At 38.7% G+C, this 22,193-nt stretch overlaps 3 protein-coding genes across 3 annotated transcripts; 2 read left to right on the forward strand and 1 right to left on the reverse strand.

The window, feature by feature from the left end:
• Positions 1-403: 403 nt before the first annotated feature.
• Positions 404-4,941, forward strand: phkg2 (phosphorylase kinase, gamma 2 (testis)). The gene is made up of 10 exons (XM_084741163.1): positions 404-676; positions 959-1,070; positions 1,497-1,672; positions 1,768-1,822; positions 1,923-1,988; positions 2,550-2,713; positions 2,819-2,909; positions 3,029-3,182; positions 3,335-3,460; positions 4,121-4,941. The coding sequence occupies exons 2-10, from the start codon at positions 976-978 to the stop codon at positions 4,364-4,366; spliced, it is 1,173 nt and encodes a 390-aa protein (XP_084597289.1). The 5' UTR covers positions 404-676; positions 959-975; the 3' UTR covers positions 4,367-4,941.
• A 110-nt stretch (positions 4,942-5,051) lies between these two features.
• On the reverse strand, positions 5,052-8,931 carry cfap119 (cilia and flagella associated protein 119). The gene is made up of 9 exons (XM_084741164.1): positions 8,820-8,931; positions 8,606-8,640; positions 8,451-8,516; positions 8,188-8,351; positions 7,443-7,513; positions 7,224-7,340; positions 6,611-6,689; positions 5,980-6,084; positions 5,052-5,885 (listed from the first exon to the last, which is right to left on the reverse strand). Exons 1-9 carry the CDS (start codon positions 8,835-8,837, stop codon positions 5,731-5,733), a joined length of 810 nt encoding a protein of 269 aa, XP_084597290.1. The 5' UTR covers positions 8,838-8,931; the 3' UTR covers positions 5,052-5,730.
• A 2,072-nt stretch (positions 8,932-11,003) lies between these two features.
• LOC146311850 (tubby protein homolog) lies at positions 11,004-19,763 on the forward strand. Its single transcript, XM_084740815.1, has 12 exons — positions 11,004-11,407; positions 14,271-14,430; positions 14,565-14,783; positions 14,941-15,081; positions 15,580-15,741; positions 15,831-15,991; positions 16,077-16,238; positions 16,338-16,450; positions 18,404-18,518; positions 18,614-18,712; positions 18,801-18,972; positions 19,266-19,763. The coding sequence occupies exons 1-12, from the start codon at positions 11,366-11,368 to the stop codon at positions 19,397-19,399; spliced, it is 1,680 nt and encodes a 559-aa protein (XP_084596941.1). The 5' UTR covers positions 11,004-11,365; the 3' UTR covers positions 19,400-19,763.
• Positions 19,764-22,193: the final 2,430 nt, after the last annotated feature.

Consider the following 22,193-nt stretch of genomic DNA (forward strand, 5'->3'; position numbering starts at 1 on the left):
TTTAGCACTTTGTAACTGTGAAAAATGCCTCATAAATAAGGTTTATTGTATATAATTAGATTTTATGAACAATTTGCCTTAAAATGTCGCTACATGGACCTATATGGATTTATTTGTAATGCCTCGAGAGTAACTGTATTTTTAAAAATCGGCCCTGCTGCAATCTTCACTCTGGCCTCACGGGGGCAGTTCCGCCACACTCTGTAATAAGATCGTGTTAGAGGGGAACCCAAGACCCACGAAAGATCTCGCGAGAGTGATTGTTTTGACCAAAACTATGATCTCTTCCTTGCCTTAACCAGGTGTTGTTTGTCCTAACACCTAGCCAGATAGTAGGTGCAGCATTTTTGCATCATGAAACATAATTTGTTTCTATGACGTGCACCATAACTAAACAACACGAACAGATCTCGCGAGAGTTTCGCAAATATCGGGGTCTCTTCTACACATGACCAGACTGCAGTCAGTTCCGAGGAATGTGACCAGAATGTAAACAGTGCTATGGTGCTAGTAGCTAACGGTTGTTAACAGTATCGGTCACTAACTTTGATATTGTTGCCGCTGAATCGCGCACAGTTATGGCTTTAAGATAGATTCCTCGAACTGAGATGGCACTATATTACTGATTCCTTCTTCGCCGTCTCCCTCTGCCTCTTGTCGCTTGATTGCATACATGGTGAGTAGCTTCCTGTACGGTCAGTGAACTTGACGCTGCAGCAAGGCCAAATCAAAGACTCAGTTAGCTAGCTGTCATAATGAACCAAGGGCTTATATTTCTAAATAACAGTAGACAGTACAGAGAGGTGTGTGTAGCGGGCAAATCTCAAGAATATCCTGCTAATTAGCAATACAAAAGACTTCCTAGTCAAGAAGTAGAGTGGTTCCTGTTAGAAATCATGTTGCAATCATGAAGAGTTACAAAGTGAGACATGTGGTTGACAGTTTGCTGTTATTGTAGGTTCATATGCTGTCACCATGACCAAAGACATCGTTGTTGGAGATGAACTACCAGACTGGGTGGGGGCCAAGGAGTTTTACCAGAAATATGACCCCAAGGAGGTGATTGGCAGGTGGGTCTAGATTCCAGCACTAAATCCTGAAATGTCATGTGTGCAAGATGTGTTGTAGTTCCTGGTTTTAAAGGTTGAATTACAAGTGATGTAATTTTTAGCGCTGCAAGAAAATTAGTGGCCAACTATTTTGATAATTGTGGAGGCTAGTATTTTTCTGAACTTTAACTGTTCTGTTATTTGCCTTTACCCACTAAGTCATTATATCCACATTACTGATGATTATTTGTCAAGTCTCATCATGTAAATATTTTGTGAATGCACCAATAGTCAAATCTACAATACTGTCTCAATGTCAGTAAATGCCAATATCAGAGTTTTTGTTCAAAAATATTGTGATATTTGATTTTGTCCATATTGCCTAGCTCTATATTGGGATGATTAAAAGAATAACCCATGCTGTGTTCTATATCACTGGTATCTCAGGGGTGTGAGCAGTGTGGTGCGCAGGTGTGTGCACAGACACACGGGTCAGGAGCTGGCAGTGAAGATTATTGAGATAACAGCGGAGAAGATGACCGCTCAGCAGCTGGAGGAGGTGAAAACCTCTACGCTGAAGGAGATCCAAGTGCTCAACATGGTGAAGGGACACTCCTCAATCAGTATGTTGGACTTCTGCTCTTTTAGACTGCAAGACAACTTTATGTTCTTAAGAGTTTCAAAACTGTTGAACTTTGTTATGTTTTGTTCCCTCTAGTTACTCTCATTGATTCCTATGAATCCACAACCTTCATATTTTTGGTGTTTGACCTGTGAGTATTACTACAGATAGCTGCAATGCAATGGAATTTATAATTCCTCTCTTAAATGTAATGTTTCAGGATGATATCAGTCTTTTCTTTTTATTTACAGCATGAGGCGAGGAGAGCTGTTTGACTACCTCACAGAAAAAGTGACTTTGAGTGAGAAAGAAACCAGGTGAGTTCCAGTATCAGCATATCCCACAAACTAACTTAATCTGGCAGAACTTTACACGGCCAATGTCACACTCTATAACAAAACAAAACTTAAAGGTAGAATATGCAGGATGTGTCAGTTGCTGTTGTAAAAACGTTATGAAGATAGTTGATTGGTGAGTCACCTTCCCAGGTTGTCAAATACCGGCACTTTGGGCCAGTAAAAAATGTGGAACACAGCAAAATAATGAGAAAATAGGAAAATGCATGCAGAGGCAGGTACAGACACCACCCACACTTCAACTGATTGAGAGGGATTACTTGTAAATTATTCTACGCATTTTTTTTTTTTTGAAAATCCTTCGTAGTGCACATTTAAATTGGGATTTATTAAAGGTTTATAACTGGGTCTCTGCATATTTAAGCTGTCAGTCTTACGCCAAATTGTATATTCTTTACATTTCTGCTGAACATTTTCCAAAGTATATAGTAAGAATGGTTCATCATGGGTTTGAAATTAAATAAAATCAATGCCCACGTGGAAATGAGACCATGTCATTTTGTAAACCCCTTTGCTCTACAGGAGTATGATGCGAGCTCTGCTGGAGGCCGTGCAGTACCTCCACTCCCTCAACATCGTCCACCGAGACTTGAAACCTGAGAATATTCTCCTGGATGATCAGGGACACCTCAAACTGTCCGACTTTGGTTTCTCAGTGCAGCTACAGCCTGGAGAGAAACTTAGAGGTATAAAAAAAAACAGACAATGAACTGAAGGTCAGTGTTAATGATCTTTTATCGTTTGCATAGATAAAGGTTAAAATTATGTGTTTTGTCTGTTATTTTAATCAGAACTCTGCGGGACACCTGGTTATTTGGCCCCTGAGATCCTGAAATGTTCAATGGATGAGATGCATATGGGCTATGGGAAAGAGGTCGATCTGTAAGTCTTTCCTCTCGTCAGTAACATTTATGTCAATATACATCCACAAAAGTATGATCCTGTGTGTTGTCCTGTATTTTATTTCTAATTCTTTTATTTTGTGATGCCTGCGTTGGAAGCTGGGCATGTGGAGTGATCCTTTTCACCTTATTGGCCGGCTCACCGCCATTCTGGCATCGCAAACAGATGCTGATGCTGAGGATGATCATGGAGGGTCGCTATCAGTTCAGCTCCCCAGAGTGGGATGACAGGTCCGACACTGTGAAAGACCTGGTAAGACTGATAAACCTGATTACCTGTTCAGTTTCACCTCGCTATGAAATGAGATACACCAATTCTTCAGCAGAAACATTATATGTGATTTTTTAAAACACAAAATCATGATGTCAAATCATAAAGCTATTTATAATCGTTCTGCTGCTCAGATATCCAGGCTGCTGGTGGTGGACCCAGCTGCTCGTCTGACTGCTGAGCAAGCCTTAGCACATCCCTTCTTCAGACTGTACCAGAAGGAGGACGTGCGGCTCTTCAGTCCCAGAAAGACATTCAGGGTGAGTCATAGTTTTGACTTGGCTGCTTTTAGGCATCTGATTAAAATTTTTAAGCCTTGATTACAGGATGTAGAGATATGATTTTTGTTTTGAAGTAAAACATGATGGACTGAATCTCTCTGGAACCTAAGATTTACATTTTTAGCTTGTACCCTCCAAACCTAAAACCAAGGAAGGAAGAATACACACGTACAGACATGCATGTTGCAAATCAAATGGCTTACTGCTCTTTATCAGACGAAGACAAATAGACCAAGAATCAAAGAATGGATTAATGAAATGGCATTATGTGTGATGTTAGAGAAGAAATATTACATACTGAGAAAGTAGACAAAATGTGTTTTGAGGAAATCTGGAAACGTTTTATTACATTCCTTAGAAATAAAATCATTTTCTTACAAAATGACATACATGATCCCTTTTGAGACAACAAAGGCATTTTGAGCACTACCTTGGGTGCAGACATAATTTTCAATTTTATTTTGTTTTCTCAAAGATATTGAGTTTACTGCCATAAAGGAGCAAAGAAACCAGAAAATATTCACATTTTAGAAGCTGAAATCAGAGAATTTGGACAAATTTCTACTATAAAGGCAAACTAATAAACAGTGTTTACAAAAAAAAGCTTGAAAACATCTGCTGCCTCTCTTCCCCCCTCAGGTGTTGATAGTCACTGTGCTGGCCTGTATCAGGATGTACAGCCGTTACCGCAGAGCTCGGCCGCTGACTCGGGAGGTGCTGGCCAGAGATCCCTACTCCCTTCGAGGCGTCCGCAAACTCATCGACGGCTGTGCCTTCCGCATCTACGGGCACTGGGTGAAGAAAGGGGAGCAGCAGAACCGAGCCGCCCTCTTTCAGAACACAGCTAAAATCATGCTGCTGGGCCTGGAGGACTTTGAAACATAAAAGGTCAACCTCATTCCTCACCACGTTGGTTTTTATTTAAACATTTGCATGTGTTGTTGTGTCGCGTTTGTCTTGTCACATTATTGTTTTTAATTTTACAATGGGCAATTCAGGGACCAGGATGTTTGTATGCCTTAAAGGGATAGTTTGGATAATTTGACGTGGGGTTGTATGAGGCCCTTATTGGTAGTCAGTACCAATAGTAGATGTTGGTCGATACGCCCCCAGTTTGGAGAAGCAGAGAGGAGTACCAGCACAGAAGCTAAACCATGTACTGCTGTGGACAGGGTCAGCAGCAAAATGTATTTTAGCCATTTTACTATATGTGGAATATGCCCTCAGACAGCCTTTTCCATCAGGAAATGATTGTTAAATAAGCAAAATATCACTGTCTTTCGCTCCACTGACAAGATTCGTGATTTTATCTCACAGAGCATGGGAGTTGCTCATCTGCGATTACTCATTTATTTGTGTTGACTTTGGTGAATCTGAACTAACCCGTTAAAACACCACAGTCATACAGTAACACAAACAAACTAACCTGTTGTGGGGGGACAGTAGGCAAGTAACTCCTGTGTTCTGTGAGGTAAAATTACTGGTTTGGCTAATGCAGTCTCGTTGGTTTGGAGAGAGCGATATTTGTGTTTCGACCGCCATCTACTGCAGGCAGTACACTGACTATGAATAAGCACCTCATATAACCCCAATTATCCGGACTATCCCTTCAATGCGTGCTGTGGTTCTGTAAGTTAAAGATAAGCATGCACAACTTTATGTTCCTTATCTGCCCTTTAATCCAAGTCTGTGGCTGTTTGAAACTCTTCTTGTCAGGTCATCAAGTTTGCAGTGCCAGTTTGCAGTAGAGGAAACATTGCACAATCATTGAAAGAACACATCACATAAAGGTACATTATGTATATTTAGGATTTTAATTGTTATAACTGAGGAGAGGAGGTGTTTCTAAGCACTGTGAGGCTGAAGTAAACGTTAATGCACTGTGATTACTTATTTAATAGATAATTATATATTGTAAAGAGGCTCAGATCTACAGATATTCCAGTACCAGGGGGGTTTCTGGTCGAGACGCCTGTAGCTGTCATGCATGCAGACATTCCTTAGTAGGAAACTCACTTAGACTAAATGTGAACACCATCTGTGACTGTATTTCCTATTAAAACTAACCAACACCATTCCTTATATTCGTGTCATTCATCAGTTTAATATGTGGCACTTTTCCTCAAAGTGCCTGCCTGAGAAATGTACAGTAATTGTACAAATACCAATATACATTGTACTGTATACGAAGAAAAAAAAAGTTTTATTGACAATAAAACTAATATTTGAGTTTGAATCAATGTATTTTGTTATTTTTTAGCCTTGTGGTGGAGCCGTGGAGATTCTGGTGCTCTGTTGTGCTGATCAGCCATTTCTTTCATTCGCTGATCTAGTTGTCCAGACACAAACATCATCTGCTCTCGGACCTCTTTCTCGATCAGAGCCCGCAGTTCTAACTTTGAACCTGAAAGTGAAGAAAGACAGCGGTTACATTACACCATTTGGGGTACATTTGACTTATTTCTGCACAGTCCTTTTAAGATTATTTGTGAGTCTACCGAGGGTGGATCCCTCTGGGTCCGTCATGGATGCTTCCTGTGTTTGAGGAGAGCTGTCTGTCTGAAGCCCCGCTTCCACGTGTTTTTCCGTCACATTTTCAACATCTGGTTTTCACATTCATTTCAAGGATGTTAAACTTTTTTTTCATGATGATATAAAACGATTAATGTCATGACTACATACTTGTTTGTTTTTTTTAACTCTTTCACAAGCTGTGTTTTGTTGGTCACTCTTATTTTTATTTTTATTTTTTTAAATTTTTATTCAGGGTTACATGTTAAAAATTTTTGAAAACCTTCAAAACCTTTTCCATGCTACCTAAAAGGCTTCTAAAACTGCCGATACCCTGTTTATTTTTACATTTCTGGACATCACAAATATGGTCTTAGACTCTTAGATCACTTTCTAATTTAACAAAAAGCAAAATCGTAGAAATTTCCAGTATTTGGCAGATAATTAGCACTTTATTCTAATTATTCAAATTACCCAACATGCAACTCTTAGCAGCCAAGCTTAATCATTATTAAGCTTAATCTTTCATAAGCCTATAGATGACATTTCAATCATAAAAGTTAAAAGGAAACACTGTTACTGGGTCCATGAAATTTCCAGTAAAGTAGTAATTGTTACTTGGAGCAGAAGAATCCTCCATAGTAGGTCCATCCTGGTCTGGGATCCCAGAGTAAGTCAAACACAAATCCAGCTTTACCTGTGCAAAAAATAATACTTAGAAGTTATTTATTCTCTCCAGATGTGTTTTCACTGGACTGAAATGAAACATTAAAAAAAAAAAATAGCAGTGAGGTGATTCTCCTAATCCATGATTTGATTTGACAGTGTTCACGATTTGATTCGTTTGTCGAATAAACACATTTGTTTTAGCACCGACGGCTATGCCATTATTGGACTGTAGATGCTGATTTGTACAGATCAACATATGACTTGTTTTATACCCTGACATCAGTCATTTACATTTTCAAATTCCTCTTCAAAAAGAAAGAGTACAGCTGCACGTTACCAGTAAGATATGCTGGGTGGTCTCTGAATTGTTCTTTTGTTTTTTCTTTGAACGTGCACAAAAGTATGTGGGGGCAGAGAAAAAAAAAACTGGGAGAACTGTAAATCCTGCTTTTGATTTTGGTCCATTTTTGATTTATATTTGAAATTGTGACATCCCTAATAAGAATGAGAGATAGCAGAACTTGTATCAATTTGTGCAGAATAACCGATTTCTAATTCTTACCTGTGGAGTGAAAATATATTTGTAGAGTTTATAGTGTCTCACATAGCTGTCATGGATGTAATGTAAGACACAATTCACCTCCTCAGAGCTGAAGAGGTTGATACTAAAGGGAGGTCGCTGTAGTGAGAAAACACAGACAAATATAACATTCATGAAAATGTATGGGTGGTAAAACGACAGATGGTAAAAAAAAAAAAAAAGACTAGTTGTTATACACACCCTGACTGAGTGACAGAGAAGTAGCTCCTTGCAGTATTTGAAACACTGGTCAATGTTGTCGAGTGGAATTTCTGCATGAACATAAAAAGTCAAAGGAATTATCTCAACAAATTATAGTGAATTGGTTATGAACTTGACAGACAATATGACTATATATTGTAAATATATTATGTTAGGGGCAGAGGCAGGTCGTACTTGATTTTATATATCATCCATGTAGAGAAGTTTGCAGTTTGAGAAGTAAGGACTCTCAATCTGCTAACTTCAGGGCGGCTACAGATTCTTAAAATGTCTTAAATTTACATTTAAAAATAAAAGGCCTTCAAAAGTATTAAATAATTTTAAGTTCTGTTTGGCGAGGTCTTACATATTTATTTACTGAATGTTGTAAGCAACTGCACCAATATTTGGGTAAAAGACGAGCTGTAAAAAGAGGGGGAGTTGTCCAATCTCTAGAAGAAAATTCTGGGACTTTTATGATAACAGACAATCTGTAGGCTAAATCAGACATCATAGCATTTACCTATTTATTTCAAATCCATGTATAAACTATACAACTGAGATGCACAATAACAGTACAGGATTCTAAATTACTTTCAGCATAGAGATTGGGAATTCTACCTTTACATAGCCTCAAGACTCTGACTGTAATATCATTAACTGGTTATTCTCAATTTGTTTTACCTATTGTTTCCAACTGACAATATTGGTATTTACTCAGAGGAGTATGTCTGTCTTTACACACCTATGTTAGCCTCATGGATTGACTTGATGATGGACAAAAGAGCAGAAGTTTGTTCCCTTTTGAAGCTGCGCTCTCTGCAAAAGAGCACAGTCTGCACATACAACTCCAGGAGAACTCCCCTTTTTGGTTCAGGGGGGTCAACTCCTAAGACACTGCATAAAGCACTGCCACAGAGGAGAGGAAGAGTGACACAAAACACATGTTAATGCTTGTGTGAAAATATAGTGGCTATGAGTTTTGTGGTCATGTACAGGGGAATAAACCTCTCCAGATCAGGAATGGACTGCATTTTGTCAATCTCCTCCATGTCATGGTAGCTTACATCTGTCCTGAAAACACCGAGGGAATAGATTCAGGGTTAGACATGCTATTGAGTCAGCAGATTTATTATAATCTGGATTGTGAACACAGCTCTCACCATAGCATCAGTTTAGCTTTCAGGGCCTGTGGTCTCTATAGAACAAAACAATGTTTGATTTATATGCAAAGCATGCAATACTTAAGAGAATAGTTGTATTTAGAGTAAGCAAAAAACCTTAATGTTTTGTAGCTCTATGTGATTAAAAACTAAGAGGAGCAGGCAGTAAAGTGAACTCAACATCTAACTAGCTATTGTGAATCAATCAGCCTACCTTTATTTTCATATTCATTCTTATTTCTTTAGCCGGTTTATAAATAGAGCAAACTGCAGCTGAAAAACAGAAGAACGACTAATTAGATTTTATTGTGTAATAAAATAACACACCTGTCAAAAATAGATGTTGTTGCTGAAAAAGATTTTAATTATGAGTTAACGTTTTTTCATTACGTAAAAGTATTTGGCGAAACCTTACCTCGACAAAAACAGGCTTCAATGAAGCTCGATCATTTCCTGTTTGACTACATCGCGGTATCCTAGCAACATGTATACTATCGGTCGTGTCTAGAAGGGAACCCCAGATCCCGGAAAGATCACGCGAGAGTGATGAATAATACTCAAAAAATGATCTTCCCTAACCTCAACGAATCGTTTTTTGTCCCTAAACCTACCCAGAACGCAGTCACAGCGTTGTCCCATCATAAAACACAATCTGTTTGTGAAACAATTACAATGAGGAGACAATAAGCACAAATCTCGCGAGAAGTTTGCAAATGAAGGGTGCCCTTCTAGACATTAGGTTTTTTTTTTCTTTTTCGATTCAGCGTCAAGGAAAATAGTATTTTAGTAGTGTAGTAGCTTTTAAAAACTTGATATTTCTTTTTTAGCACAACACCTAATCAAGTGGAATATATATAAAGTTTATTAAACAAATGAAGAAGAATAATACAAAATGATAAAAAATATAAATATATGAAAATCTAAATAGAACTACCTATATGAATATACATACTGTATATAAAACGCATAATCATAATCAAGTAGAGTGCAATTTGAATTAATATCCAAACCTTTCATCTGCTTTTTCTAGTCAATAAGCCCATCCAATCACAAACGGCCCATGAAAACCATGATATACAAAAAGAAAAAAAAAAGGGTTCCACCAGGCACAAGTATATGAAGGTGAGCGTGACCACTGACCATAACAGTGCATGAGTCACGAATGATTTAGACCAACCTGAGGTCCAGGCCCCCCTTAAGGGGCCCCCCAAGTCTTTGTCTGCGCCAAGGTCGTTAGCTTTGCACGTTAAATAAAAATCACAATTTATACAAATATCTGTATAGATAACTATTTTAAAAGGTACATAGATAGTAGGCTACTTAGTAGGCTACACCTCTGTGACCTCTCAAGCACTGTGATAATAAATTTTTATTATACTGGTAAGAATGGGTGTATATAAGCCTAAACACAATTTAGTTGTTAAAAGGAAAAAATGTTAAGCTTATGCTAGAAAACTACCAAAAACACTTTGTATTTACACTTAAGTATTTTTAACAGTAGTTTTATTTCTAATTGAGTAATATAAGAAATGTACAAATACCTGTACTTGAGTCCAGATTTTCAGTACTCTTTAGAGGGTACATGGAAAAAAAAGGATTTGCAAAATACAGGCAGAGACTAACAAACATTGCAGAGCTACTACCTTGTTTTATTAGATGTAGTGGGGTTTACATATACTGTTTGTCATTATCAGAATTACTTCAGAACAGTGATTTGTACATGCAGCTGTTAGATTGTTTTTTTGGACAGCACCCTCTGGTGTTGTAGATATAACCAGTGTGTGAAAACAAGCCCCACTCTCCCCTACTGCAGGCCTAAGTAAAAAAAAAAAAAAAAAAAGTGCGTCCCAAACACTCAATACGCGTATCGAATACATACAAATATTAGCTAATACTACTAACTACTAACAATGATGATAAACGACAAAACATAATGCAAACTAATAAAGAACCCTTCCTGCAAACGAGCCTCGGTGTACCAAAACCGTATGAAAATAGTACTGACATTATAAATATGAACGAACGCAAGCTCTGTGTCTCAGATGAACCAATAATTAAGATATAAAAACTGATATTTTCTGATTAAACACACGGACTTATCGGTTCGTGGCTCTCCATCGCTGCTGTATGGCAGCTGTATCCATGGCAACGGGAAAAAGCTCCTTTTGTTTATGTTTTCTGGGACGTTTTGGTGATTTTAAATTCCCCCTGGGCGATATGTTTCGTGTGTGGCACGTTGGGTAACAGTCGGAGTCTCTGGGGCAACTTGTGGTTAAGAGCTGCGACTTCCGTGTTTGGCTGTTCCCGCCCGGGTAAGTGATGTTAGACTGCTGAGTTGTAGTAAATGACTGGAGCAGGAGCAGGAGCAGGAGCAGGAGCAGGGCATCACCTTCCTGTTCCTCTTGTTTCAGCGGCAACATTAGGCCTTGTAGCATCTCCACAAAGCAGCCACGGAGAGCTCGCCTTGCCCCCGAGACTGCTTGTCCACACTGACCGAGCTGTGCAGTGCTGTTTAAGAACATTATCCCCTTTTAATCCACTTTGCCTTCTGCTACATGCAGGTGGACAGACTGTCAGATGGAGCAGGGTGGTACAATCAAACACCCGCTTCCTTACGATTTAATTGCCCTTTTATTTTGGAAACTGCAGCAGTTCTTACATTGAACTTTGAGGCTGGATTTCATCCGTTGTTTTCTTAAGTATCCTTAATTATCTGGCCTACTGACTGCTTTGTAATTAGCAGAGAGTCTTTACTGAGACATGGAGGAGCCAGATATACGACAACAGAAGCTGGAAAACCAGGTAAAGAAACATGGACTTTTAGTATTTGACATCATTTGCACATAATGAATTAGCCCAGATATGTTTTTATTTATTTTAAACAGGTATAAGAATTACAGTGCACTTCAAATAACTTACAATGAGACGTGACTTACTAGATATTTCAGCTGTGTTCCTTTATAAAAAACATATGTACATGATAATTATCATAACCCATGCTAACAGTGGAGCAAAGACTGGACATGTTACTTTTTAAATGGGCTAATCAATGGTTAAAACTGAGGCAGAGCTATGATAAAGCTTTCTTGAGTCTCAGAAGGTCATGGCTACCTGTGTCAGAACCACCTGCTGTTTGGAGCCAGTGCTCAACTTCAAGTCACAGACTTTTACATGAGCTGCTGGCTCACTACATGCATGCAATCTCTCACAAAGATCAGATAATCAGTGGCAGCGGTACTAGTACAAATAATACACCAATTGTCCAATCCAATCCAATCCAACTTTATTTGTAAAGCACTTTATAAGCAACCGCAGTGGACCAAAGTGCTGTACAGAAATAAAATACAAGAACAGATTAAAAGACATAAAACAGCTATACAATTTAAAGCAATAGAAAAATAAAATTAAACAAATACATATATATATATATATATATATATATATATATATACATACACACATACATATGCACATACATACAATACATTCAACATCTCACATGATGTTAAAAGCCAGGGAGAAGAGATGGGTTTTAAGATGTGATTTAAAAACAGGCAGCGAGGAGGCCTGTCTGATGTGGAGAGGCAAATCATTCCACAGTTTTGGTGCTGCTACAGCAAAGGCACGGTCACCTCTGAGCTTTCGCTTCGTTTTAGGTACACTCAGGAGCAGCTGATCAGCTGACCTGAGAGAGCGGAGGGGTGTATAAGGCTGCAGCAGTTCGGAGAGGTAGGGCGGGGCGAGGCCATTTAGGGATTTAAAAGTAAATAAAAGAATTTTAAAACTGATCCTAAAATGGATGGGCAACCAGTGAAGTGAGGCTAAAATGGGGGAAATGTGCTCGTGCTTACGTGTGCCAGTTAAAAGACGTGCCGCAGCATTTTGCACCATCTGAAGACGAGCGACAGAGGACCCACTAACCCCCACATAAAGTGCATTACAGTAATCCAGCCTAGTGGTCACAAAGGCGTGGATTACTGTTTCAAAGTGCTGTTTTGAAAGAATCGGTTTAATTTTGGCAAGTTGCCTCAATTGGAAAAAGCTTGACTTAACAACCGACCTGATCTGACAGTCAAGCTTGAGATCAGCATCTACTTTAACCCCAAGATTAGTGACAGTTGGCTTAATGAACTGGGCCAGGGAACCCAGATCTACAGGGGGAGCCCCAGTGGTGCCACCAAAAACCATCACCTCTGTCTTTTTCTCATTAAAATTTAAAAAGTTTAAAGCCATCCAGGCCTTTATGTCATCAAGACACCTGAGGAGCGGTTTGACAGAATAGGAGTCTTTCTTTTTGAGAGGGACATAAATCTGACTGTCATCTGCGTAACAGTGGAATGAGATACCATGATTTCTCAGTATGGAACCAAGTGGAAGCAAGTAGAGAGAGAAGAGAAGAGGCCCTAAAACTGAGCCCTGTGGGACCCCACATGGGAGACAAGCAGAGGAGGACACAGAGTCACCAAGGCTGACACAAAAAGTTCGATCAGCCAAGTATGACCTGAACCACTCCAGTGCTACACCCCTGATACCCACCCACTGTTCCAAACGAGAGATTAAAAGTTCATGGTCCACTGTGTCAAATGCAGCGGTTAAATCTAAAAGCACAAGAATAACACAGTCACCAGCATCAGTGGCTAAAAAGATATCATTAAAAACTCTTAAAAGAGCTGATTCGGTGCTGTGCAAGGTTTTAAAACCAGATTGGAAGACCTCAAGAATGTTGTGCTCATCCAGAAAAACCATTAATTGGCTGCAAACTATCTTCTCAAGGATTTTTGAGATAAAAGGCAATTTAGAGATTGGTCTGCAATTTGAGAGAACAGTAGTATCTTGGCCTGGTTTTTTAATCAAAGGTTGTACTACTGCATGTTTGAGATTTTTAGGGACCACACCTGAGGACAAACTACTATTGATAAGTGTCAGAACAGAGGACCCTATAGTGGGGAGAACCTCTTTAAAAAGTCGAGGAGGGACCATTGTAGTAGTAGCAGTAGGATACAGTGACAGTGATGCATGGGCGCCTACAGTTAAAATCATTCATCAAGAATCACGAGACACTTGGCTATCTATCTAGAATCTAATAAAAGACTATAACTATTCTAAGCTTTTTCACAAATAAATATCTGACTTATAGAAGGCAACATTCAATAACCTTATCTTTCTTAGTTAATAGAATATAATAGTGGTATGATGACATACTGATACCAATATCCATAACCAGTACTGCCTAAAATGCAGGTCTCTGGATCGGTGAGTACCCGAACCTATGATATTGATTAGGGGCTGACCAACACTGATGTGCCCATATTGATAGGGATATCACCCAATATTCTCTACACAAAATATAACATAGATAATTTTCTACAATGATTTCTCAAAGTTACCACTTGTGACATGACAAACACAAAATTGAGGCAGGAATTTTACAGTTTAACAATACATGTTACTGTCCAAAATGATATCATGGCAGTAAGAACAGTAAACTTTCACCAGATGAATTATTATTATTATTTATTATTTATTTACACCATATTATCAGATAATATGGCCATATTATCATATAATATGGTGTACATATCAATATGTCATTTTTAAATATCGTTATTGTTAATGGTTATTGTCAATACCCGCAATGACAGTCAAATATTCATTTCTCCCACAGCGAACCCTTTTGATGAAAAAGCAGCAAAAGAAGAGGGCTGATTCTCAAATGGTGGTAGCCAATCGAGATGCACGCCAAAAGAACCGAAAACACAAAGCTACACGCTCTGATGAAACACCTCTGTTGATCAGCCAATCCCTGAGCAACACTTCCCTGAGTGGTAAGCTTTAGACTAATTGATTATTTTCTGTTACAGAGAAACTGTTGACTTTTTTAAATTAGAAATTCTGATTCAGTTTCTTAAATAATATTGAATTTTGTTATTTGAGTTATTTTTGTTTGTTCTTCCTGCAGATCAAGTTGAACATGCCCATGACAACCCACTGGATGAGATCACACTGGGTGAATGCGACATGACAGCAAGCATGACGTTAGATGAGATGCCGACAGAGAAGCCGGCAACTCCAAAGAAAATGAACCTGGAGATTGACAAAGAGCCTGAAGTGGAGAATGACACTCAGGCGGAGGGAAAAAAGACAAAGAAGAAAGAAGTGAAAAAAGAAAAAGCCAAACGTGAGAATATGCAAAGCAGAATGTTTTACTCTAAAGTGAACGTTTTTCATTGTGGTCTTTGGACTTTGCATGTACTGTGTTTTCATGCGTGCACGTGTAAAGCTAAGAAACACTTTGCTTTAATAAATGATTCATCAGCAACTCACTGTTTTTTCAGAGGTGGAGCAGAATGATGAAAAGGAGATGGAGAAGGAAAAAGATAAGGAGAAAAAAGAAAAAAAAACAAAGAAGAAGGACAAAGTGAAAGAGTCTGAAGACCCACAGAAGACAAACAAGACAACCAAGCAAGAGCGTAAAAGTAACATCGATGTTCAGTTCATCATTAACACATCTGTACTGGCTGCAAAATTTTCTATTAGAGAGAGTCAGAATTCTCTTGGGAGAATTTTATAGTTTTTATAATTTGAAGAAAACATATACCCCCATTACGCTTAAAATTTAATGAATTGTTCTCAGCAGGCAGTTTCACATGTTGTCTTATGTTAACACAGGAACAAAGTAGCTCCAACAGCTGTAGGTTTTTTTGTGTGTAATGAAGAATTGATTTTCAAACTGAGAAAATGTAAAAAGAAATCAAATTTTTTGTAATTTTTGCTAGTGTAACTGAAGAGACCACTTAATATGCCAAGTTTCTTCAACATGTTTTCTCAAGCACAACTGAATTAACTTTAAGGCAGACCTAGTATTTTTTTCAGTTTGAAACAAATTGTTTATTTTTACAGTTTTTATAATACCATAAATACATAATAGTGGATGTAGCAGCTTTTACAGCATTTAATTGTCTCATCTTCTGCAGAGAAGCACATACTGGAGGCTTCAACCCAGGAGACAGAGTTAACCGGGAAGGTGGCCAAAGAAAGTCCAAAGAATAGACATGATGAAAGTGACAATGAAGAGGAAGATGTGTCCCAGAAACCTGTCCCTCAATCGCCTAAAAGGAAAAAGCAACTCGACACATGTGAGCGATAATCTGGCTCAGTGCCAATTATGATTAACAACGCCTTTGAGTTGTTGTGTAGAATAATGTTGCGTGTGTTGTCTCCACAGCCAGGTGCCAAATAAGTGACGAGAGCAAAGACGAGGAAATCGATGAAAAGGAGAAAAAGGAAAAAAAGGCAAACAAAGCAGAGAAAATGACACCGAGTCTCGCTTCCCTTAACTCAAACTACAGAGGGGGTTCATCTTCAGGGAGCGAATCTAATGAAAGAGTAAGACATTACTTATTTTGAATTGTCACAGACAGCATGTAGAAATGACTGCTGGTGAAATTGTTCTCACTCTCTCTTATTTCAGTCGACATCTCCCCTGTCAGTGGAGGATCTTGAGAAGTTTGCTTTGCGTCCAGCCCCGAGAGATGTGACAATCCAGTGCAGGGTCACCAGGGACAGGAGAGGCATGGAGAAGGGCATTTACCCAACCTACTACCTCCACATGGAGAAGGAGGACGGCAAGAGGGTTGGTTCTGCAAAGTTTTAGTCCAGTCATTCTGCACATTAATTGGGTCTCTACTCTGTCTGTCTGTTATAACATTTGTTTGTTTGTGCCATCACCAAGGTGTTTCTAATGGCTGGCAGGAAAAGGAAGAAATGCAAAACATCCAACTATCTCATCTCCACGGACCCGACAAATCTGTCCAGGGACACAAACTGCTACATAGGAAAACTCAGGTATAATTCTCTTATTTCAACTAAAACAAATATAATTTGTCTGATTTTTTTTTTCTAGTATCAATTACGTATTGTGACTTAAGTTATAGGAGAAATATGTAGAATATTTACTGTACTAAATCATAAAGGGACCATGATGTGTCATCAGTGATTAAGGAAACATGCTATGTTGAAATAGTGCCTTCTCTGACAATGAGCATTTTTTCCTTTGCAATTTCCATTTCAGTTCAGACCATCTGTTTGTTTCTCTGTTTCACATTTATTAGAGTTAAAATCCATGCCAAATGTTCACCGAATGAGTCAGCGTCTGTTTATGAGTTGTAAAAATCATCAATAATCTTTTAGGAGGAGTAGATGTTTATAACAGTTAAACTGAGCAATATGTTAATGGAGTCTGGCAGGTGGTAAGGCAGGCAGGCACTTAACGTTTAATACACCTGATCAATTTCAGATGGTATTGTGTATCCACGAGAGCAAAGAGGGTCCACTGGGGCCTGTGTGATGGAAAATTTGTAAGCAGAAGGTGGACACATAGTCTCCATTTGTTGTGATCGTGTGGACTCGTCTGCAGACCTTTCCATGCAGCCACTACAGATGCCGATCTACTGTGTATGTGTGGAGCACTTCCTCCAAGTGGACTCCAGGAAGCACAGGCCTCACAGTGTAGGACTGGTCGTTCCTTGTCATTGTTTTTGAGATATCACCTGTAGAGATGTCTGCCTTTTCTCCAATATAATGGAGCTAAATGGCACAAGTCCTGTGTTGCTCAAAGCGTCAAAATTTGAAAAATTCAAAACTAGTGTCTCTTTCCAAAAATCATGACCTGGTTACTCAAGATAATTCACAGACTTTGTTGTTATGAACTACTTTCTTTCTGGTAGAAAGAAAGGTAGATTCCTGCAGTTCCTACATAAAACTGCTCAGAACGAGGTCTGTCGATTATTTTGAGAAACCGGGTCATGATTTTAGGAAAGCGGCCCTGGATTTGAATTTGTCAAATTCGTTTTTTGGTGATTTGAGCACCACAGGACTACATCTCTATGGCCAGTAACTCCAAAACTCTGTAACTCACACCATAAAAGTCTGATTTGGAGTGAAGTGTCAGGCCTTCAACCTATTGTCTATGGCTCCACCTCACTATTTAGACCCTAGTGTTCATTCTTGAATACTGGGGTGTTACATATTGCTCCATTACAGGATTCCACAGCTTCTCCTTTTAGAAAATTATCTGCTATCTTTTATTCATGAAACCCTTTCAAAAATGTCCTCAGATGACATTCAAAAATGCGTAGTCATCATGCTAAACAAGTAGCTCTCATGCTCAAACTAGTTCCTTAAGTTCTTATTTATGGCAAACACTGATTCTGAAAAGCACAGGTGTTACAAATAATCTTAAGCGTCCCAGTCTCACGGTGCTGGTATCGTGCCTGCTGGCTCAATACTGGGACAGCCACTTAGAACGGAGCCATTGTTAATGTTATTAATACCACCTGTGCTTTTTCTGATGTAGCAAGTAAAACATCTGCTGTGAAAAAGGTCTATAAAAGAAGGTGTTGCCATGATTAAAATAAAATAAAAAATAGACCTTTTTTATTATTGTTTTTATATTGATATGGAATGACAGGCTAAACACAGGTGTCACCAATCACACTAATTAAGGTCCTGTTCCATTTAGTGTAGCAGAGCCTTTCCAGTGAGCCAACATGCAGCAGCATTGTGACTGTGTTTGACCTGAATTGAACGAATTGTGCCCAAATGTCATTACACTGCACCTACAGTTGTATCGACGAAGTTTTCCCCTTTTTACAGCTTTTTTTAGTTGGCATTTTGGGAATTTACCTCTTGATTTGTAGAAGCAGTCATTTTACATAGACGTGAACGCACTGGCAGTTTTCACCTTCCATCTGATAGATGATTTTATATCATGTAACTGATCAGACTCATTTGTTTCAGGTCCAATGTTCTGGGTACAAAATTCACAGTCTATGATGGAGGTGAAAACCCTGAGAAAAAGCCTTTCATCAAAGAGTGCGAGTCAGTGCGGCAAGAGCTGGCGGCAGTTTGCTATGTGAGTACAAACTTACTTTGTGCACTCAGCGTCCCATTTAACACAGTAAACCAACAGATAAAAAGTCTGTAAAACATATGGCTTTTGTGTTCCAGGAGACGAATGTGCTGGGATTTAAGGGTCCCAGGAAAATGACAGTGATCATCCCCGGCATGTTGGAGAATGATGAAAGAGTGTCCATTCGTCCGAAAAGTGTATGTTTGAAAAAAAAAAATATTCCCACGATGATGTGGATTAATTGTGAAATATTTTAGAGAAACTGACATTTTTTGCTTTTTATAGGAACTGGAGACTCTGCTAGTCCGCCATGCGAACAACAACACAGACAAACTGGTCACCCTGGTAAACAAATCCCCAAGCTGGAACGAACAGACTCAGTCGTACGTGCTTAACTTCCATGGACGTGTCACCCAAGCCTCCGTCAAGAACTTCCAGATCATCCACCCTGACAATGGTAAGAAGTGGCTGACTTATTGACTAGGTTGCATTGTTTGCTAGCTAGTTATTTAAACTTGGGTGACCATATGGTGACCATTTTTTTTTGCTGAAGCTGTCCCCAGAGATGTTTTTGACTATACATTAAAAACAGACCGCAAAGTGAAATAATATTTTACGTAGCAAGAAAGATCGGCCAACAGAGCCTACATCTCGATTGTGTTGTGCTAAACACAAGAAAAATGTCTGTTTTTATAACATCGCTGTCCTCTGTCACCTCTCTGTTTGCCCCGTTGCTGATGTCTTTTCCAGAGGACTACATTGTGATGCAGTTTGGCCGTGTAGCGGAGGACGTCTTCTCCATGGATTACAGTTTCCCCATGTGTGCCCTGCAAGCCTTTGCCATAACCCTGTCATCCTTTGATGGCAAACTGGCCTGTGAGTGACCTGTGCTGGTGTGCCTCAAATGCTTAACTAAATCCCTGATCTGGATACCTACGCTTTAAAGGTGAAACTATACCCATAATTTTCCACAGTGTCCTTTATTGTGGTTTGTGTCCTGGTTCATTGTAACACTTTATATGTAATAAGTATGGACAAAATAGCCCAGACTTAGACTTGTTTTATAGATCAAGTATTATTTTACCACTGATTTTATATTGAAGTGGAAGCAAAGTTGTTTATGTTAGTAAGAGCTAATTTAAAGTTCTCTCTTTTTATATTTGCCAGATGTGTTAAGAAAGGACTCGTGCAATTAAGGACAACTGTGTAAACACTACCAGTGAAATATTAAACGATAATATTACAAGGTTTGCATCTCTTTGAAAGTTTTTGCGACATTGTTTGCAAACACACCATTCAAAGTTGGCCCCTCCTCCCCGGCTCAACAAATCAGAATCAGAGAAATAAAGCATTATTTTCTGACTGTTTCACAATGGTTACATTCTAAAACACAAATAAACAGGCCCACACCTCCACAGAACGCCAGATTTTGTGAGAATAGTCAACCCTCAGTCTGCTCTGCCTGCGTGTGTGTAAAACTCTTTCTATAGCTCTCACAGACAGAGAGCAGAGGAAAGATACAGCAAATGCGATGTGACTAGAGCTGCGGCAATTAACTGTCAATTAACTGACAATTATTAAATTAATCAACTTTTTTTTTCTTTTAGATTATTTTTTGGGCTTTTGCCTTTATTTTGGACAGGGACAGCTGAAGACACAACAGGAATGGGGGCAGAGAGAGAGGGGGAATGACATGCAGCAAATGGGTCACAGTCTCTGTTTCAAGCTTCTTAATATTTATAATTATATTTTCTGGTTTCTGTACTCCTTCTGTAGTAAACTGAATATCTTTGGGTTGTGGACAAAACAAGATATTTGCGGACCTCACCCTGAGATTCGGAAAACACTGATTAAGATTTTTCAACAGACCAAAAAACTAATTGATTAATTGAGAAAATGATCAAGAGATTGATCGACTATGAAAATAATCATTAATTGCAGCCCTAGATGTAACCATTGGTTACTATGTTCATATAGAGTTCTGACCTCAAAACCTGTGCACTATTATTGCCTGTGGCCTTCACACCACTGCCAAACACGTTGAAGCCCAGAAGACTCCCCAGTATAGCAAAACATGAGAACATAAGAAAATACATGCAGAGAGCAGGGTCTCTGCAGATACAGCCATACACTGCTAGTGGGTTAGAAGTGATAATTTATAGGGATTATGTTTATATTAATATACTTTGTGTTGTGTGTGTTTTTTCAGAAATATGAAATATACTATGCATTTAAATAGAGGGCTGTGTGTGTACTTCACTTGGTGAAACATCAAAATCTTAATCTCAGCAGATTTTTTCAGTGCTTCATGCTCCTGCAATCATCCCCTCACATCTTCACTAGTCAGATCATGTTATTTCCCGCCCAAAAGTTATATCTCTAGCTGTTTATCTCAAACAAGGAAACATGTTTATCAAAGTACTAAAAAACTGAAAAAAAAAAACATCCATATCAGATGCTCAAGAAGTTACAGATAGAGCTGAGCTTATCGGGGTTTTCTGTTGCACAATATAAAGACTATATTTTCATCTCACAAGAGCTTCGTAGCTACTCTCAAGCACGTTTTCAACACGAGTTCACATTGTCTGACATGGGGAGACAGAAAGTCAACTAGGTCTCAGCAAATAAAAATAGGTCTCCGTTATTCTCTGTGGTAAGGTAGGATGATCAGAAGTGCACAGATATTTTTAATAGCAAAAGAACCCAAACTAAACTGAAACCCCTGTTATCATATTGACATGAGCATCTGTGTGGTAACATGCTGTTTATTTGCTTCCTGTTTAAAAACTCCTCAGGCCTAAATAAGTAATATTAAAAAAAGGAGCATTGCATGTATTGCCTCCTTAACCTTAAACCTTTGCTAGCACTTGGTGTAAAACACGTCACAAGTAATGCAGCAGACATTTTAACAAAGCCTTGACCTCTTGGACCACAAATTAACAGCCTTGTAAAATGCATTTGTCCCAGCGAGACTGAAAAAAACAACAGTATGTTTATATGCCTGCTCAGTTTAACAACATCGAGTTGGCGTACAGTGTCAGCTTGCTGACAATGACTTCCTCTTGATCTATTGCAGATTACTTCATGCACTACTGTATGAGCAACCTAACACACTGAGACACAAGCACACTACTAGTGGGTGTAAGTTTGGATGTTTACAGACTCCAAATCAACAAAATCACCTCAGAGGAAGACACTGTTAGTTCATATCTTTCACAGAATCTCCACAACACACACCCAACGTTCAGCTGATCTCCTGTCACTGCTCGACAAATTGCACAACACCTTCGTAAGTTTCATAATAATTGATTTATTCTGATTGCAGATTACTCATCGTAAAGTTGAACATATGTTTTGTCTGTTTGGTGCATAAATAGTGCCACTATGACCATTGTTTAGATGGTACCTGTAGTAATGAGGGGAAATCTTATCCATATTATTTCTAAAGACAATATGTCATTTATTTTTCAAAATGGTTCACTATGCTATATTTAAGACATTTAAATGTAATTGTTTATTATGTATAAAGACAGTTGAAAGATAATTGATCTTTGCCTGGGTCCAAACCTTTGAACCTGTTCACCCCACCGTGTTGACTGATTCTTTGTTCTGAATATGGAAATGGAGTTTAACCAGTTGACAATTCAGAAAATATAATGTACAATACAAACCAAATTA

This window comes from Lutjanus erythropterus, chromosome 17 (genome assembly GCF_056507025.1).
Source record: "Lutjanus erythropterus isolate fLutEry1 chromosome 17, fLutEry1.hap2, whole genome shotgun sequence".
Lineage (NCBI taxonomy): Eukaryota > Metazoa > Chordata > Actinopteri > Lutjaniformes > Lutjanidae > Lutjanus > Lutjanus erythropterus.

Bases quoted from the DNA above. Each gene is read 5' to 3' on its own strand.
- phkg2 (XM_084741163.1), top strand. From the start codon at position 976: ATGACCAAAGACATCGTTGTTGGAGATGAACTACCAGACTGGGTGGGG. The intron at 1,989-2,549 runs GTGAGTTCCAGT...TTTGCTCTACAG, and splicing joins TTGAGTGAGAAAGAAACCAG to GAGTATGATGCGAGCTCTGC. The intron at 3,183-3,334 runs GTAAGACTGATA...TCTGCTGCTCAG, and splicing joins CCGACACTGTGAAAGACCTG to ATATCCAGGCTGCTGGTGGT.
- cfap119 (XM_084741164.1), bottom strand. The intron at 8,517-8,605 runs GTGAGAGCTGTG...CGGTGTTTTCAG, and splicing joins AAAGCTAAACTGATGCTATG to GACAGATGTAAGCTACCATG. The intron at 7,514-8,187 runs GTGTGTAAAGAC...ATGTTCATGCAG, and splicing joins AATCCATGAGGCTAACATAG to AAATTCCACTCGACAACATT.
- LOC146311850 (XM_084740815.1), top strand. From the start codon at position 11,366: ATGGAGGAGCCAGATATACGACAACAGAAGCTGGAAAACCAG. The intron at 15,082-15,579 runs GTAACATCGATG...CATCTTCTGCAG, and splicing joins AACCAAGCAAGAGCGTAAAA to AGAAGCACATACTGGAGGCT. The intron at 18,713-18,800 runs GTATGTTTGAAA...TGCTTTTTATAG, and splicing joins TGTCCATTCGTCCGAAAAGT to GAACTGGAGACTCTGCTAGT.